The sequence below is a fragment of the Gouania willdenowi genome, chromosome 16, assembly GCF_900634775.1.
Source record: "Gouania willdenowi chromosome 16, fGouWil2.1, whole genome shotgun sequence".
NCBI classification, from domain to species: Eukaryota; Metazoa; Chordata; class Actinopteri; order Blenniiformes; family Gobiesocidae; genus Gouania; species Gouania willdenowi.
In genome coordinates this window covers 9,825,586-9,844,019 of record NC_041059.1, presented here as the reverse complement: position 1 = coordinate 9,844,019, position 18,434 = coordinate 9,825,586, and the positions used below count along the sequence as shown (strand labels likewise).

The following is an 18,434-nucleotide window of genomic DNA, read 5'->3' as shown; positions in this document are numbered from 1 at the left end:
GGCATCCGTCTGTTCTCATTCATATATCTGTCCATCCAGCTAGAGCGTCTCTCCTTTTCAACATTCTTACCCCAGTGTTACACAGTGGTGTCGTCGAAACGGTCAAACATCACAACTGAATTCATGACAAGCCTTCAGGCGGACATGAGGAAGCTGGATGGCAAACATGGAGCTGATGATTGATAATGAAGTTGCAAGATTTATTAAAATAAACAGCATCTCCACATTGTATGCTCAGCAGATTTCTACACATTTTAGGTATCTTAGTTGAGTCTTAAAAGTCCCATTTCATGCTATTTTTCACCCATCTCCATTTCTTCTAAGAACCTCAAAAACATTGTATTTGAGGTTTATTTTCCCAAAGTCGCCTGATTTACAGAGTTTTAGCCTCTGAAAAGTCACTTTCTGAGCAACTCTACACAAACAGGCTGATTTGCGTCCTACTTATGCATATTCATGAGTGGGCGTGTCTATAGATGGGACACTGACTTCCTCCTCCCCGCACGGTGATGTAGGGCCAGAGGACGACCCGCCCTCCTCCCACCCACTCCATAGCCGAGCTCATGCTGCTTTATAAAAGCGGGGCGTTCACCGGTACATACATAGACTGTAGAAAATACATACATAGCACTGCGTGAAGGACGCTGAAATGCTCACCTTCATGGGCGTGTCTATTGACATGTCAATTACGGCAGAGAGCTTCTTGGAAGCGCGGCTTCTCCAGCTCAGTGCTACGTCAAATTCGTCATCAAAGTGGGAACGCGTCATCAAATTGGAGCGAGGTGTTTGAGTCGCCCTGCAGTAAGAAAGGAGTAAATCACCCTCTAGCTAACGATTGAGGGAATCAATGAAAAAACACTTTGGGCCTGTGTATGAAGCCCTAATAGCACTTTATCATGTTTAAAGCACAGAAAAGTTGATGTAGTGTAACACGGGCCCTTTAACTAGACTTGAAGTTTTGCTTAAAAAGTTTCACCACGCATCAAAAAAGCTTCTTCATTTTGAAACTGAGTCTGAGAAGATACGTTGGCCTAGATTAACCTGTTTGCAACATTAGATCTTATCTGCGGCAACGTTTGGCTTAGTGTGTGGTAAAGTAACTTTCTACAGGTTCCATATTTCCATGCATGTTGCCTCCACAGGCTGAGCCACCTGCTTCCAATTGTACATTCTGGCACAATGTGCTCTCCAAGTAAGGGGAATTATTGCTGCTCCTTGGACTTGTTATGTAGCTCAATATCAAACAAACTTCAACGCCCTCTGGAGTCTAACACCTTTCTATCAGCATTAACCTGTGGTAAGTTCTTAGCGAATTTATTGGAAACGACCAAACAGGGGAGACTTTTTTCCCCCGCAGCATTAATCTTGAGCTTTGGACACCCAATGACACTGTCCCCGACTCACTGCTTCTCCTTTCTTGAACTGCAAGTATCCTTTATTCTATTTGACAGTTACAGACCATTGCAGAGTGGAAACACCACAAGAGCTGCAAGTTTAGAAGATGGACTGACCACCAGACAATCCATCATAATATGGCCCTCGCCTCACTGAAAGTATTACTCTTTTTATCTTTCTTCTCTTTAATCTATCCTTGCTTATAAATTGTCATCTTTAAGGACAAAATGTTCACTTGCAGCCTCCTAAATTCTAACATCACTTTCCCTGCCAGAGGTGAAAATCTTATGGAAAAAACGTTGTATAGTGAGGCAAACTATTTTCTTGCAAAAAAAAAAGGGGGACAAAAAAATTATTTTTGGAAAATAAATGACAAAAATCAATTTTTTTTTACCATATGATTGGTTTTAAATGTATTTATAGTGCAATTTAGCATTCTAATGAATTTGATCTGAATTGGAGCTACATACAGAACGTAATAAAAGCCTCTAGGTAGTTTTTAATCACGCAGTTTCTTGTTTATAGAGACATGCTTTTTTGAGATTTACAATTTTCACTAAAATATTAAAAAAATCTTCACGTTTGGGGCATTTTGGAGAGTGTTTGAGACCACATTTTAGAGGTTATAATAAGGCGAGCCCCATCCGTCTGTCTCCACATTCCAAATATTTACAATGTAACTGGATCCCCATATTTATTGGTATAGATTTTCAGAGTAGGCTAAAATGAAACCATGGTGGCAAAACATATTTTTCCTTAAGAATATCTGAGCACAACTATAAAGGATATACGTGTCTCTAGATTTGTGTTTTTCCACGACTTAAGGGCCAACAGAGACAAATAACACAAAAAAACAACTTAAGGCCCTTTTGCAAATCCCAATCCAAAATTACTGATTCAACATAACAGAACACATGAGAAATACATTTTATACAGGTTGACTTGATGTGTTCTGTAACAACAGACATTGATTGTGACTAGTCTGTGACCTCTCCACATTGTGTAAGTCAAGCTGATCAAATCGAAGCTGAAGAACCCATTTGAGGATCAACAGGAAATATGAAAAAGATTGCTTCTGCTCCCGTACGGCTACAAGATATTGACAGAGATATAAATCTGTCTTCAGCTAATGTAAATTTACTGAGATAATAAAGTTTTCCCCATAGCCATGCACCACCCTTGTGCTCTCAGAATAACCAGAGTAAATGACCTTTCTAATTGGAGCGACTTTGACAGTTCGATTAGGGAGAAACTCGGCACACATTCATTATTAGACAATGAAGCTCACGGAGAAAAAATGCACTTTTATACCAGATCTTAATTCAAGCAATATTACCAATCACTGTAAGATTTTGTTGTGAAGAAAAGAAACAATTTTGTGTTTTTGACATAAAAATGTATTTCCACATTAAGTGAAAATGCCAAATTGACCAACATTTATTAAAACATGTCTTAATTGTTTAAAAGGGAAGCCCAAAACTAGAACACTAGATATTAACCTTTTTAATAACATTTATGAAATTGTACCAACATGTTTTGATTAAACTGACTTAAAACAGTTGCAGCATACAATACTACCAACAGCCAAGATTATGCACATGATCCAAATATCTACATTATCTTATTAGTGTATTGTTTTTTGGCTGTTCCGTTTAAAGTAAGTGGGTGATGGTAAATATTAATAAAAGCTTTTTTTAGTGTAAGCTAAAACTTTTCATAAAAGTCTCCTTCAAAATATGTATTTTAAGATTACAATATCTAAATATTTGCTCTACTTATTTATGGTATTTATTATTATTATTATTTATTTATTTATTTTTAATCTAAACTAATGATTTTCTTTATTTTTTCCTCATGAGATCATTGCTGCTGGTCCTTCAGAAAATATATGTAAATATTCACCAGGGTACTGATGTTAACTAAGACTAAATATTAAGGATGTTACATTAGTAGAGATAAACCTTCAACTCACTGATGGTAAATAAAGAAGTACAGCTTTACTTCATACTTGACACTACGTATTCATTTGTGCGACTGTCACTGCTTTTGTATGTGCACGTGGAACATTGACACTTATGTAGTAGAGGGAACAAGTCTTTTAAACAATGCCATTGTCTCAGACTCTGAGGTGTACACAACTATTAACACTGTCATTTGGAACAAACAGTAGCACAGCTGCAAGCTGCAAACACAGACATAAGTCTTGAAAGCATGCCTGAACCAACAAAGTGTGCAAGCATCTGTCACGGTATTTGGAAGCAAATGTGCATTTTATACCAGGAGAAAATTACAAGATAAAAAGGACTATATTTGTGATGATATCAACATTTGCACAGTGATGTTGTAATAAGTCTAAACATGATGGTGTCTTACTTTAAACCAGGTGACACTGTGGCACAGCTGCCTGACTTCAGCCAAATGCAGTATGGATCCCGTGAAGACAAGCAGCTTCTGTGGATAAAATAAAAACAGTCGGTCAGCGGGAGAATAACACGGTTTTCTTATTTGCACTTCTACAATAGATACGTTTAATAAAAACAAGCAGTCAACGACCCAACATGGTAGCAAATATAGATAACAGTACACTTATATTAGTCAAAAATGCTCAAACTAATTAATTCAGTATTTTATTATACTTAATTTAAGCTTTTTTTGTTTTACTGCTTTGTAGAAAACCTTTTGCGATTGATAACTATTTTGTACTTTTTGCTATAGATATACACATAGATATATATATACACATATATAGATATATATATACATATACATATACATATATATATATACATATACATATACATATACATATATACATATACATATATATATATATATATATACACACACACATCTTGCAGGATTATAAAGGAATTAAAAACAATAATATATGTATTTATATATGTATTGAAAAAAATACATTTGGCTTTTTAAATAACTAAAATCAATATTCTCTAATCCTGGTGAGTCCGTCTCACTAAATGTGATGAAAATTCATTTGAATCCTCTGAACCAAAGGAACATTTACATAGTTACATAACACGTTCTGCATTAATGTGACCACAAACATATGAATGCAAATCACTATTTGTTGATATCAAATGCTGACATTGACATACATGCTTCGCTTAATAATACTTGAAATATCAGTTCTCAGAATGTAGCTGAATCATTAAAGAACGCACAGCAGTGTCACTGCAACACTAGTGTACATGAATAAATTATGCAATTAGCTGTGTTTACTATTATTTAGTCATAAACAGAAATGATCCTGACATTGTTTTCCTTACAGTGTAGATTAATGCAGAGAAGCACACAGAATGACAAAAGCTTCACCACAAAAGATTAGTTATGATTAGATTTGGTATCAAGCATTTGTTTTTGTTGATCCAGGGAAATGTGCAGATTAGGAAAAAAATTTGAATTTCAGTCACCTTTCTGCATCTCTACGAGGTTTTAGATTTCTAGTGAATCTAAAGTGATTGTTGAGAAGTCGAAGTAATTAACGCAGAATCAAGTTGTGAAGAAAAGAGCTCGTGTGTATAAACATGAGACTGTAAAAACACTCATACCTTCAATCAACTCACCACTGATCAACAGTGTACTGTGTTGATTTCAGAAGTACAAACTAAAAAATGAAAACACTGCCTCTGAGCGATGAAATGTTTGGCTTTCATACGACTCTGTGGAGTTTGTTTTCTCCAGTTAGCTCCGATTTAGCCCCAAATCCTGCAATTTAAGTGGCTGGTCAGTGAAGTAGTGTTTAAGTTAAACTTACTGGTTTAAGTCAAGGTGATAACAGTCTGTGAATTATATAAATAATATAAAATATTAATTTTTAAGAATTTCCCTCTTACCTATAAGTAAAAACTAGCATGATAGGTCAAATAAGGTCTCTAAATTGCGTGTCAAACGTACAGCATGGAGGCCAAATCTGGCCTATAAGAGCATCTAATTCGTAAATGAATAAATTACCAACTAAATCAGTTGTAGATATCTCAGTCTCTCCAAATACACAAATCCAATGAAACTCTACAATATTTGCAAGAGCTCACAGTTCTCCATGGTTCAATCACATGATTTTTAAACACAAATGTAATAAATTCCTAAAATTAAATAAAAAATGCTCACAAAATCAAGGAAAAGTAAGTAAAGGACCAACGAGTAGTATCAGTTATGAATGGAAGTGCACACTAGAGTACAGTGGTGTTGAAAGTGCTCGTTTTACCCGGCAATAACCCGCTTCAAATTAAGCTGGTCCGTATTTGACCCCTGAACTAAAATGAGTTAAACATCCCTGCTATAGTCGATCGTCTCTGTACACATTACTAATCCTAACCCAGGGGTCAGCAACCTGCGGCTCTGGATCCTCATGTGGCTCTTTGACTCTTTTGCAATGGCTCAGAGAGCTATAACAAATATTAAAATAACGAATTGTTATTTCGTACAGAGGGCATTAATGCTAAGTGACATTGTCAACAAATAAAATCATGATATAACAATTTGTCAACCTAAAAAAATGCATTGGGCAATAAAAGCCACCTTCCTGTTTCACCTCCTGCAACCTCTACAGACCATCAACTTTCCTTGCACCTATGGTTAACCTTAAGTTTTAAATCCCTGGTAAGATAATTAAACCAACAGAAAGACTATTCTATATATATTTGAAGCCAGAATATTAGTCACTGACTTCATCCACTGTGGTTACTAAGGCACAGCAGCGTCTTCTTAGGAATCTTTGGTATACCAATGTATTTCCACTCTTTTACTAGCTCTGTATGAGCACCACAAGGAGCCATCATTGTCAGTGGGACACAGTGTGGTACATTTCACACCTGGGCTGATAAAATCTGCATTAGTGAACTCCATCACCACTCAGAAAACTCCAACACAAGTTGATATCACCAAAGGTAAGGTAACTACAAATGTAGTCGCTTGTTTAGGCCAGAATAACTGCAGGAAGCTTTGATGCTAGTTTTGCATTAGTCAGCAGCACAAAATCAATCTCCTGATTCCTCTGTGCTGCCCTACACTGTATTCCAGCATTGTGATTTAGTGAACAATGTGAGATGTGGACTTGAATTAGTTTACTTCTGTTTTAAAGCATTGGCATTAACCAGTATCAATAGCTATTAGTCACATTCCCAGCAGTATGAAATCCCACTGGGATGCCTACACTCAGACCTGAGATCCAGTGTTGTTGATTAAAAGTGTTCCAGTGATGTGCTGCCAGATGTTCTGCCTGCTTTCGATGGAACTTTGCAGCTTGTAATCCTTTTGCTGTGGAATGAGTTGCATGAATCTCAGGGCCTTTATTGTGCTGCGCTGCAGTGGCAATCAACAGTGGCTGTCAGCTAGAGAATAAACAGCATTTTTCACAGCTGCTTTCTCTTTGCAAGGCTGTGCTATTTACCAAGCATCATCAGCAAAATGAGCACAAAGTAAACTGGGGGAAAATGAATGACAAGAGAGGACAACAGTGTGTTCCTAACACTGCTTGGGGAGCATGTCAAACCAAAGATCTACAGAAATTTCAAACAAGTAGATACATTTAGGTGGAATGAGTCATTGTATAGCAGGGGTGTCCAATTCCGGTCCTCGAGGGCCACTATCCAGCATGTTTTAGATGTTTCCCTCTTCCAACACACCTGATTCAAATGATTATGATCGTTATCAGGCTTCTGCAGAGCTGGATGAGGAGTTGATCATTTGAATCAGGTGTGTTGGAAGAGGGAAACATCTAAAACATGCTGGATAGTGGCCCTCGAGGACCGGAATTGGACACCCCTGTTGTATAGCATTAAAACAGACATGTACTGGAGCAGGGAGCCTTAAAATTATGGAAACTGGGGTCTACAGTGGCTATAAAAGCTCACAACACAAAATGACAAACACCACAACGCAACACAAAAACGAAAGAGCAAACAAATACAAACCTCACAACACAACACAAAAACAGTCTGGTAAAAATCCACGAAGAAGAGTGACGGAAAGGATCAGGCCCGTGAAAGGATCGGGGACCGTCACCAACATTCACTAGATGTGTGACGTTATCTCGATACGGCGATATATCGCGATATTTTTCCGCACGCTCACTTATCGATATGCTCCCACAAAGTATAATTTTTTCTTCTTCTCCAAAACCTTTTTCTGCTTTTTCACTAAAATGTGCAGATACGTCTTGACAGAAATTTTGTCACTTGTTTGTTGAAGGAACCAATATATTGCTTACTGGAATATTGCACTATAATGGTGTCACTGGTAAGAAAGACCCTATTTTTTGTTTACAGAAAGCACTATTGGAGATACTTTATCATTTACATTGGTATGTTGACACTTATTTACAGAAATGTTGCACTAAAATAGTGCCACTGTTCATAGGACACTTTTTAAATTTATTGTCTTTCAGAGATATAAAATTTTATTTTTTCAGTTCATCTTTCTTTTTCTTGTTATGTCAGATTATCGTAGATTGATTTCTGACCAATATATTGATGATCGCAGTATCGTCATATCGTGAGCTTTGTATCACGTATCGTGAGGTTCCCACCCCTAATCCTCACTCTTATTCGTGGATTTTTACCGGACTGCTTTCGTGCTGTGTTGTGGGGTTTGTATTTGTGTGCGCTTTTGTTTTGTGTTGAGTTGTGACGTTCGTCATTCTGTGATGTGGTGTGAGCTTATACGGCCACGATATGACTCCATATTGGGACAATACTAATGCACGTAACTGATGCCTCCCACAAACATCAATAAAAGAAAAAATAATAAATTTTAAAAACAGTCAATAAATCACAAGACCTGGCTTTGATGGAGAAAACAAAAAACCTTTTCAACAAGTTATTGCTGGAGAGTCCAAAAGGGCAGTTTACTATGTTTTATTATTCCATCGATCCAGCCTGATCTGCCATGCATTTTTAATGATCACGCCTTCCAAGTACAATCCCATAAACTTATTTTCAGTTTTTTTCTCCAGCAGACTCTCAAGCACCGTCAAATAAATACATGGATTGGTTTAGAAATATGATCCGTGCATTACAGCGTTCCTCCACTTTGAGCCTGACAGTCCATAGGAGGGCTGCGATAGATCTTGTACAGGTCGGGTGTCTCCATCTTCAGTTTTTCTGTACCTGTGTTGCTTTTTAATTTTGTCTTAATAGTTAAACAACATGCATTATCCTCCAGTGACTATAAGTACATATAAAACCTTCAGTAGCTTGGATAAAGCATATGGACATTAAATTGATTAAAATAATTGTGCATGCATGGCACCAAGCTTTTTTTAAACCATCATATAATCGCATGTGGGTCATCCAACTACAAGCATTATTAGCAATCAAAATATGTGGGTTTTTCTCTCATGATCACAAAAAAACGAACACAGAAGCTAAATTTTTTGTTTGGTGATTTTGAATAAAAATACACTCCAAACATTGTATATTTATTCATTTTGACATTTATGTTTTCTGTGAAGGACTGCTGTTGATTTTTTGGGAATGTGCAACCTTGAAAAACAAACACTGTTATCCTAAATACATAATTTTTAGCTGCATAATTTAGTAATTAGGCTTATTCCAAAGGGAAATTAATTTGCAGAATGAACTACATATACATACCAAAATAAAACAGAAGTCATCGATGCGAGCACTCCATTTTGTTCTAATTGGGGGATAAAAATATTGACACCCTAAACAATAGAGTTAAAAAAAAATAATTTCATGAGCAAGAACACTGTATATCTTTTGTTCATGCTTCACAGATCGAGAAACTCTGAGTACCAACAGCCTGGATTTACCATCACCCCTACATGTGACAACCAGGGAGAGACGCTGCATAGATCTTCTGCAATGAATTATTCACCACAGGCTGTATGTGACATCTCTTTTCTTCTCTCACGGTTACATAGGTTAAAAAAAAGGCCTGGGAATAAAATGGGTCAGCTGTTTCCAGCTGTAGTTTGGGAATAAGTTGAGCCACGAGGTCAGTGTGTGGATGCTTTCAGCTTTCAGCCTTTAAAACGTCAAGCTTTTGTTAGTCATAGACTGATAAACACTGTTGTGTGTGTGTGTGTGTGTGTGTGTGTGCGTGCGCACAGTTGTCATATTTTGGAAGGAGCGTAAATTAGCAGCCGAAAACCTCGGAGGCTCATAACTTCTAACCGTCATATTACCAGAACCACTGGACAACACATTGGATATAGATTTTTGCTTTACTTTGTAAAGAGTAGCTGAACCCTGAGGATTTGGCTGACAAGCGTCGAGCTTGAAAATTCAAAAAGTGCCTTGATTATGGGCGGGGCTCCTGGAGCAGTTAAGACACACCCAGTCTATACTATAAAATCTCCAAAGAACAATCTATGCTAAGCTAACTACCAACTCAATACACACTACAACGCTCTGTTCACAATTCTCTCGATCCAACCTACTCACCACAGATTGTCAAGTCCACAGGTGCTAATTTTTATAGGAGGGGCGGAGCCAATAGTGACGTGAGAAACCACCAAACCGTCACAAACCACCATTCTCTGGCAATAGCAAAATTTGATCGTATGAGTAGGGTTTCAACGAATAGAGGGCAGTTATTACAACAAGATGTCCAAAATGTAAATAATTTGACTAAAATGCCAATGGTTAGACGTGAACTAATCCACAACACTTTACACACAAATATATTTGTTTTCAGCTGAGAAACGTAGTTTTGTGCTTAATATTCTATAACAGTGTTTCTCAAATGGGGGTACTTGAGAGAGAAGGGAATTTACAAATGAAAGAATTAAAAATAAGGGTTTTATGATTATTTTAGTAATAAAAAACGGAATCATAATAATGATGATAGGAATGATCTTGATTAGAACATGAACTGAAAATACAAGAGTCAATCTTGGTCCCACATCATGAGGGAGATGACCGGAAATTATAAAAAACTATAAAAATAAATCTATTCAGAAGGCATTAAATACTGTTTCATTCCCCATCACTCATTCATTACATCATTAAGCTCAATAGTAGTTTTTTCTTGATATTCTGAGTAAAATATTGTAGTCGTCAAAGGGGGTACTTAGATTCAGAAATAAGAGCCAAAAAAGTTTGAGAACAACTGGTCTATAATAATGGCTCGCGTTTAATCGGCTTCAGAATCACTGAAAGCACAACAAAGTTGTTAAAATAGCAAAAACTTTTTTTTGATTGATTTTTAATTTTGAAAGCCTCCCCAACATAATTATAATGCGCCACAAGACAAAAGCATCAATAAAGCCAAAGTCATGTCACAAATCAGGTCATAGTTTTTAGGCTCCTGTTAAACACTTTACTAAACTTTTATGTAATAAATCAACAGACTTCTGTTTCTTGCAATACACCTTAGCTAAAGTATACAGAGAAAGTGCAACAAGCCTTAGAAGTGTCACATCCCTGAAGGTAAGACTGAAATATATATTATATATATTTATTCTACCTCTGCCAGTGAGTTCATATAAGAACAGAAATATAACTGTGCAGCTGATCCATAGATTTGGAGGGTTTAAAGCCTCTTTTTACCTTTTATTAGTTTCTTTTATTAAAACTCTTATATGTTGAAATGCCATGCTGCTGTTTTAAAAAAGGAGAACCCTGAATATATTGGCAGCAGGGCCTGGTGTAAAGAAACAAAGCTGAATAAACAACTTGAGAGAGCGAGACAGAGCGGGCGCACAGACTGAGGAAAAATATATATATATAAAAAAAGTGGAAGCAGGAACAACAGAGTAAATCTCCTCTGGAGGGAGACAGATCAGTGGTGGCGGTGACGGAGGATATGGTGACTGAAACACGACCTCCTGGTCAGTGCTGATGGGCCCCTAATCCCAGGATGAGGTGTGCTCTACTTCTGCTCTCTATAATAGGTCTGATGATGTAGTTTAGGAAATAAGAACACATATCTATTTCCCTTTTTACCCCTCCTTTTATTTTTTTGTTTTAAAAAGGAAACAGTGGCAACTATCGCTGTTGGCTTTTGGCCAATCGACTGGATTCAATTTATGACTGAACAATGTTGAGAGCTTCTCCAGGCCTCAGCAATGAAGAGTTAACATGCTATGGGGCTATTTACAACCCCTGAGGAACATGGAGGGGGGTAGGGGGTGGGGGGAACCATTCTTCAGGGTTGTAGGGGTTGAGGAAAAAGGGGCGCAACAAGGGGCCAACATTCCTCACAGTTCCTAAAATAGACGTCCAAGCTCACAGGCAAAAATATTAGCTGAGGCTTAAGGAATGTTTGAAAGCAAACAGCTGTAGTAATCTACTCATTGAGCGCTTTTAATGTTTGGATTTATTTTTAAAGACTAACGTGAGACAAAGACTGCTGACAACTGTCATTTGCTAAAGATTCTCACATTAATGTATCGCTTACACCTTGGTTCAAAAGAAACAAAATGTAAAATAAGGTCAGTGAAACTATGAAGACCAAGAACAAAAGCTGTTTTATCGTTAAAAACGTTGATTTAATCGTTGTTTAAGGTCTCATCTTGTGTGTTGAACATAAGCCTCATTCATCAAGCTGTTCGTCCATCACAGACTCCTTCAAAACAGAGATTTTTTTAGCTAGCTACTAGCTACCACTAAATGTTACAACAATATGAATGCTGCTGAAGCTACAGGCTTTGCTCTTTTTTTTATAATTGTAAATAAAAAAAAAACACGTTGTAAAAGTGTAATTGTAGTTCCTGGTAGAAAATGGATAAACCTTCTGTACAGCAGGGTAAGCGTCACTTTTTTTCACGTGTTTAATTCATGAGGTGCCAGCTATAGTACTTACATTTTCAGTGCCTCTGATTTTCTTTGATGACAGATAATGAATGGAAATTACAGAATTCACTTATTGGAATGGAAATGGCACTACTGTTATAATATTGATAATTATTTTTTCATTATTCTTTAAAACGAAATCGAGCAGAATTGCATCATGCAACAGAATAACCTTCATGTTTTGGAACAATATACACCATTTTCCCTGATAAATAGGGATGGGAATTGATATGAATTTAGCGATTCCAATACTTTTCTTGATAGTGCTTATCGATTCGATTCCTTACCAATTCTCTTATTGATTCTCATTGCTTTAACTTTTTATTATCTTATTTTACCTTATATTATCTTTGTCTCTTTAATTTCCTGCAGGGATATTATCTCTCTTTTAATTCACCAGGTATAGATTGTTTTCACTGGATATAATTCTGATAACAATAATATATACAGAAGTGCTATATAAAATTGATGAATTATTATAATTATTATTATTACAACATATAACACATTTTGGCGACACACATTTGAGAATATTTACAGTGCTCCTTTTGAATTTAAACAACTTGATCCAAAACTAATTCAGACATAAAACAAATAATTGTTCTGTAAAAAAGAACATAACCAAAAGTACAGCTGCACTTATTATGTATTTAAACGGTAAAACTTAAGTTTAGCCTTTGTTTACATTTCCATAAATGGACCCTCAGAGACGCCGTCCCCATTGTTACGTGACGTCATCAGCCGTGTGTGTGAGAGAGTGAGTGTGTGTGTGTGTGTGTGTGTGTGTGTGTGTGTGTGTGTGTGTGTGTGTGTGTGTGTGTGTGTGTGTGTGTGAAAGATCAGTACCAGTCCGTCTCCCGTGTCTAATTACTTGTTATGAGGACAAAAACTGGTGACCAGGTATGTGTTCTTGTGGAAGTTTGTTGTTTTCAGAAGAAAAGCCGGTGCAAAAAGCAACTTTTGTGACAGGAATTGACAGGCAAGCAAACAAAGGATTCCTAGGAACTGATTACTGGGAAACGGTTCTCAGAAAGAACCGGTTTTAGATTTTAGATCTGAAAATCAGCGGGAAAATGTAAGTTAATCTATTACACATCATATAATCAACAGTAGGTAAAAATTAAGTTGACAGTGGAAAAAGAATTTGATTATAAACGGATGCATATATTTACTGCACATGTAAATGTGTCCTCTGGTTCAACGGGAAGCACAATATAACTTCAATAACCCACTTTTTAATAAAAATAAAATAATATCTGCATGTAAACAAACGTTATGACAAGACAAAGAAAAACTTTGGTGTCTTTTTCTCAAATACATGTTGAGTTGCCGTTTGCACTGCAGGAGTCTCACTTGAACAATATGGGAAAAGATGGCTAAAGTCTGTCACCTCACAAAGAATGTTCAACCTAATAGTGATCATATTATTCATGTTGCAATCACGGCCTCTCACGCTTTGCTACCTGCCAACAGCACAAATACTTAGAGTGATTTTTAGGGGAATGTGGACTCCAACGCACGCCAGAAATCCATCAGATAACAACATAACATCTGCTATCAGTGTGCAGGCTTTTGGCCAGAGCTATCAACAGTAAAGGGAACGGACACATCTTTCAAAACTGGTGGTGCAGAAAAAACTGATCCTGCTTTTTATAAGTTGAAATAAGCTGCATTTATGTGACTTTCTTCACAGCAATAATCAAAGAAACCTACTGAGCATTATTCAGTCGGCAGTTACTTGAAACACAAGCCAGGGTTGGGGTCAATCACATTTTTTACCATTATAATTACGTCTTCAATTATTCATGTTCAATTACAACTAAATTATGATTAAGGTGACCAGAAATTAGTATTTTTCCACTGATAATCAATTACAATAACATTTCTCAATTACCAAAGTTCCACTTCAATTAATCACAATTACTGAGCCTGTAATAAACAAGCCCATAAAACGTAACCTTCCTCTTGTGTTACCTTTTTGTTAGCATCTCTTATGATAATGGGTTCATTTTGACCCATGTCTTAAATCATATATATATATATATATATATATATATGACTGGTATAGTGTACAGGAACATCTGTGCAGAGTATGGGCTGGAAACCCCAAGGTCAAAGTGGGAAACTCCTCCAAAGGTGGTAGAGCATGGCCGAGCCAAGATCCTGTGTGACTTCTAGATACAGACGGACAGAATGGTAATGGCGAACCAACCAGACATTGTGGTGGTGGACAAAGAGCAGAGGAAAGCCGTTGTGGTCGACATAGCAATACCAAGCGACTTCAACATCAGGAAAAAGGAACACGAGAAACTAGACAAATACCAGGGGCTCAGAGAAGAGTTGGAGAAAACCTGGAGGGTGAAGGCATCAGTGGTGCCCATGGTCATTGGGGAACTCGGGGCAATGACTCCCAAACTGGAGGAGTGGCTCCAGCAGATCCCAGGAAATATTTCAATTACAAAGTCAATTATCTGAGCTCAATTACAATTCAATTATGATTACAACAGCAACAGATGTTTTGATTACAATTATGCAATAATTGTAATTGATGATCAATTACTTAATTACAATTATCATAGACCCCAACCCTGACATGAACCATCTCTAAATTTGAGCAGATCTTAAACAGGCTGAGGAAAGGTTTTATTGGTTTATTTTAAAACTAAAAAACTAACATCCTAATGGTTGTGGGGTTAAAAGTATCAGCAATTTATTATGCATTTTGAACCAAAACGTTAGTGATCTAACAGCATTTAACTGAGGATAACAAAAGACTCAGTAAGCTTTGAAACTGCTAGAAAATATGATGCAACCCCTTTCTGTGGAGTTGCTTAAAGACTTTACTGTCACTCACTTTTTGCAGTTGTTGTACTCAGAGCAGCGACTGAGCGGCACGCGGATTACACAGCTGGAAAAGGCCACGAACAAAGCATGATGCTCCCGGTCCAGCTCCAGTCCCAGCACCCTCCTGTCCTCCCCCTGAACGTTGCATCTAGCGAACACAGAAAAATACCAATTGTCAGGATCAGACACTTTGTGTTTTAATCATTGGCTGGCACCGAGTCTGGGAATTATACAGAGTTGGTGGTTAGCAGAACTTCAGAAAGAGAGACTTTACAGGCTGTGTTGTCAGAAAGCAAAGAGAGACACAGAAAAGGGGGGAAAAAAGCATCCCCTCGAGCTGTGCGAGGTGATGCAAAGAGTTACAATAGACCAAAGGGTGGGTGGGAAAGACAGATCAAGACAGAACAAGAGAAGAAAAGAAAGATACTTAGTAAAAACAGGGGGAAAAAAGACCACAGGACATCTCAACTGCACTTGGAAATAAATAAACCAATTAGGTAGAGATTTTATGTTCGATATCCATGAAAATCAAATATACTACAGTTATATTACCATGTTTTTCTTCATTATTGTGGAGAAAATCAGTGCTAATCTGAGAGTAAGAGTCTTATACAGCACCTATCATAAGGATTCACCTCCTTGGATGATTTACCCTTTTATGACTTACAAAGAAATCAACGCAAAAAAAGAGGCTATTTTTTTTTTTACACAAAAATGTATTGAAAATAACTGTTCAAAGTCAAAACAGAAACATGCTTCTACAAAGTCAGGTCAAATAAACACAAATATTTAAACAAAAATAATTGTTTGCAATATTATTCACCCCATTTTAAATGTAATGGTCAAATTCAATACAGGCCGATCTAAGGCTGTGTTTGAAGTGGCACACTAATATACTACTCGTACCAAGTCTGACGTCAAATTGAGTATGTAATGCGTTCACATTAAATAGTATTAAAAGATTGAGTATGCGAGAAATACCCAGATGTATACTATATCGGGACATTTTTAAGTATGCATGGTGGACACTAGTCATACTCAACCACCCCATGATGCATTGCGAGCGGATGGAAAATGGTCCTAGGACCGGCTTCAAGCTAAAAATCAAAAATCCTCTTTTCAAAATAAAAACATCTCTTCTTGCCTTCCATTACTTTTTAACGCTTTTGTAAAATATTTTTTTATTTTATTTTTTTTTTTATTTATTCAGTTCATTTCCGACATGGTTGCAATCACAGAAATTCATTTTGAAATAGAACTCTTGTTTTGAATTTAACAGGAAGTTTTGTCCGTAGCACAATGGAGGGTCTCCAAAAATCTCCAAAATGTTGGTATGAAATGTGTTCCCGCGAGTTTTATGGATCAAATGACCACATGTTGATATTCTACTTGGTCACTTTCTCACTTAAAATGTTTTCAAAACTTTCAAAGGTGGAGAATCAACAAAGATATTTTGCCTCAGTGTCCTTCAGGTTTTTGTTGTTGTACATTTGAAATGTATCTTGGGCAACTTGGAAGTATACTTAAGTTTATCATCCGAATCCTCCTTACCATACTAATTGTATATAGTAGACAGTATTTACTCATTGAGTGTGTAGTACGTTCGTATGCGATTTCGAACACAGCTTAATTGTTGCCAAGTCTCACAAAAATTGAAAAGAGGATCACCTGAGTGGTGTGGGTGTGTCTGAAGTGATTGAGGTATAAAACACCTGTGTCCAGGCACTGTATTTGGACAGACATTGCACATAGATAGGCAGCAACTTTTGTAGGAAACTGCATCTATTCAAACTAAGCTGCAGCCTCTGAAAAGGCTTTGACCTTGTGATGTCAGCTTCTATTCTACACACCTTCCACCCAGTGCTAACATCATATTAACACCGGTTACTCTGTTAACTGCCAGATGGTGCATCCTGATAGTATTCTACCACTAGAGAACCAGTGTGTGAGTGTGTGTGTGTGTGTGCAGTGTGTGAACACAGCTGGGGACGTCATAAATAAAGAGGACAGAGTCTCTGACCTGTTGGGGTTGTAGACGTCTATGTCTTCCAGGAGCTGAGTGTTGAAAGATGCGTTGGCTCCCTCTGTGCTGGCCAGAATCTTCAGTAAGTGGCCGTTATCCGAGCCCAGAAACACCACAGTGTAGTTCTTATAAGGCCCCGCTGATGTATCCACTGCAATTTGGGTTAACTTGAACCTGTATGAGACAAGAAAATGCTTTTAAATTACGCAAATTACAGTCTGGGTGTTATTTCACTGCGTAATCAATCATGGGGATTGACCTTGAAAAATTTTCTACAACAAATACGAAGCAGTTTCATCCCACGTGGACTGCAGCTCTTAGGTAGGAAAATGAGCAATTTCAACATTAATGTGCACTTGTTTGAACTTCTTCATATAAATGATATTTTAAGTATGTAAGGCAAAAACAATATCCATGCAATAAATTACAATTTCCTTGATTTTGTAATCAATTTCTATTAAATTTGACGAAAGAATGTTGAATATCTTAAGAAAAAATGCAGGATTTTTGAAACATTAAGAGTTCTTTGAACTATTAGAGATATAAAATGCAGTATTAGAGATAATAAATGCAGTCAGGTAATGAATTATTTCTGTGATTTTCATTTCTCTTTAGAGCCCAAATTGGATGCGCTAACGGACCTTGAGTTTGACAAATGTGGAAAATGGACTGGTAATCACTTATTTATTGTTAAAGCTTTTTGTTTTTAACCTTTGTTTTATATACAAGATCTATGATTATCTGTTTTACTTGACTTTTTAAAAGTATTTTTTGTCTCATTTTATGTCAAATATTACCTTTAATGATTACATTTTGTATAGCATCTTGCAGCAGCATTTTAGTAATCAATTGATATTTTTCATATAATCAAATCACTTCTTAAAACTTATCTATTGGAGAGCCTTCCTTGGATTTAAGTAACTTCTGACTTGTTTTTTTGTTTCTTATACAGTTTTAATCTCCAGCTAAGACTCTATATCTTTTACTTTCTAACATATAGCTGCCTTTGAAAAGCACTTTGTAACATGCATTATCAAAAGTGCTCTATAAATAAAGTTTATTATTATTAATACACATGGTTAGGACAACATCCTATAGCAGTTATAGAAAAAGTAAAAAATGTGCAAGCAGTATTTATCATTCACAAAAATCTTTGGTGAAACTAAAGCCCATTGCACTCTAATGTTTAAAACACAGGACAGGAACATCGACCAGCTGCTCAGTGTCATCATCCCTCTCTGCTGCCGACACTGCTGGAGCATTTGAGAATTGAAAAAAAAATGAAAAGGACCTCGAGTTCAGTGTGGTGGGAAGGTTTCAGGCTTTCTTTTACTCTGCACGCGTTTCCCTCTCTGACCTGATCATTTAAAAGGAGCGTTCCTCCAATCATTTGT

The 18,434-nt window shown here is 36.8% G+C and overlaps 1 protein-coding gene across 5 annotated transcripts in view; it reads right to left on the bottom strand.

Annotated features, from left to right (window-relative positions):
* sema6cb (semaphorin 6Cb) overlaps window positions 1-18,434 on the bottom strand; it is a 177,159-nt gene that overhangs the window by 36,812 nt on the left and 121,913 nt on the right. For all 5 annotated transcript variants that reach the window (XM_028469966.1, XM_028469970.1, XM_028469967.1 and 2 more), the window contains 3 exons: window positions 17,038-17,214; window positions 15,028-15,165; window positions 3,769-3,846 (listed from right to left, as the gene is read on the bottom strand). In XM_028469966.1, the coding sequence (XP_028325767.1) occupies window positions 3,769-3,846; window positions 15,028-15,165; window positions 17,038-17,214 (393 nt within the window). The remainder of the gene's footprint in view (window positions 1-3,768; window positions 3,847-15,027; window positions 15,166-17,037; window positions 17,215-18,434) is intronic.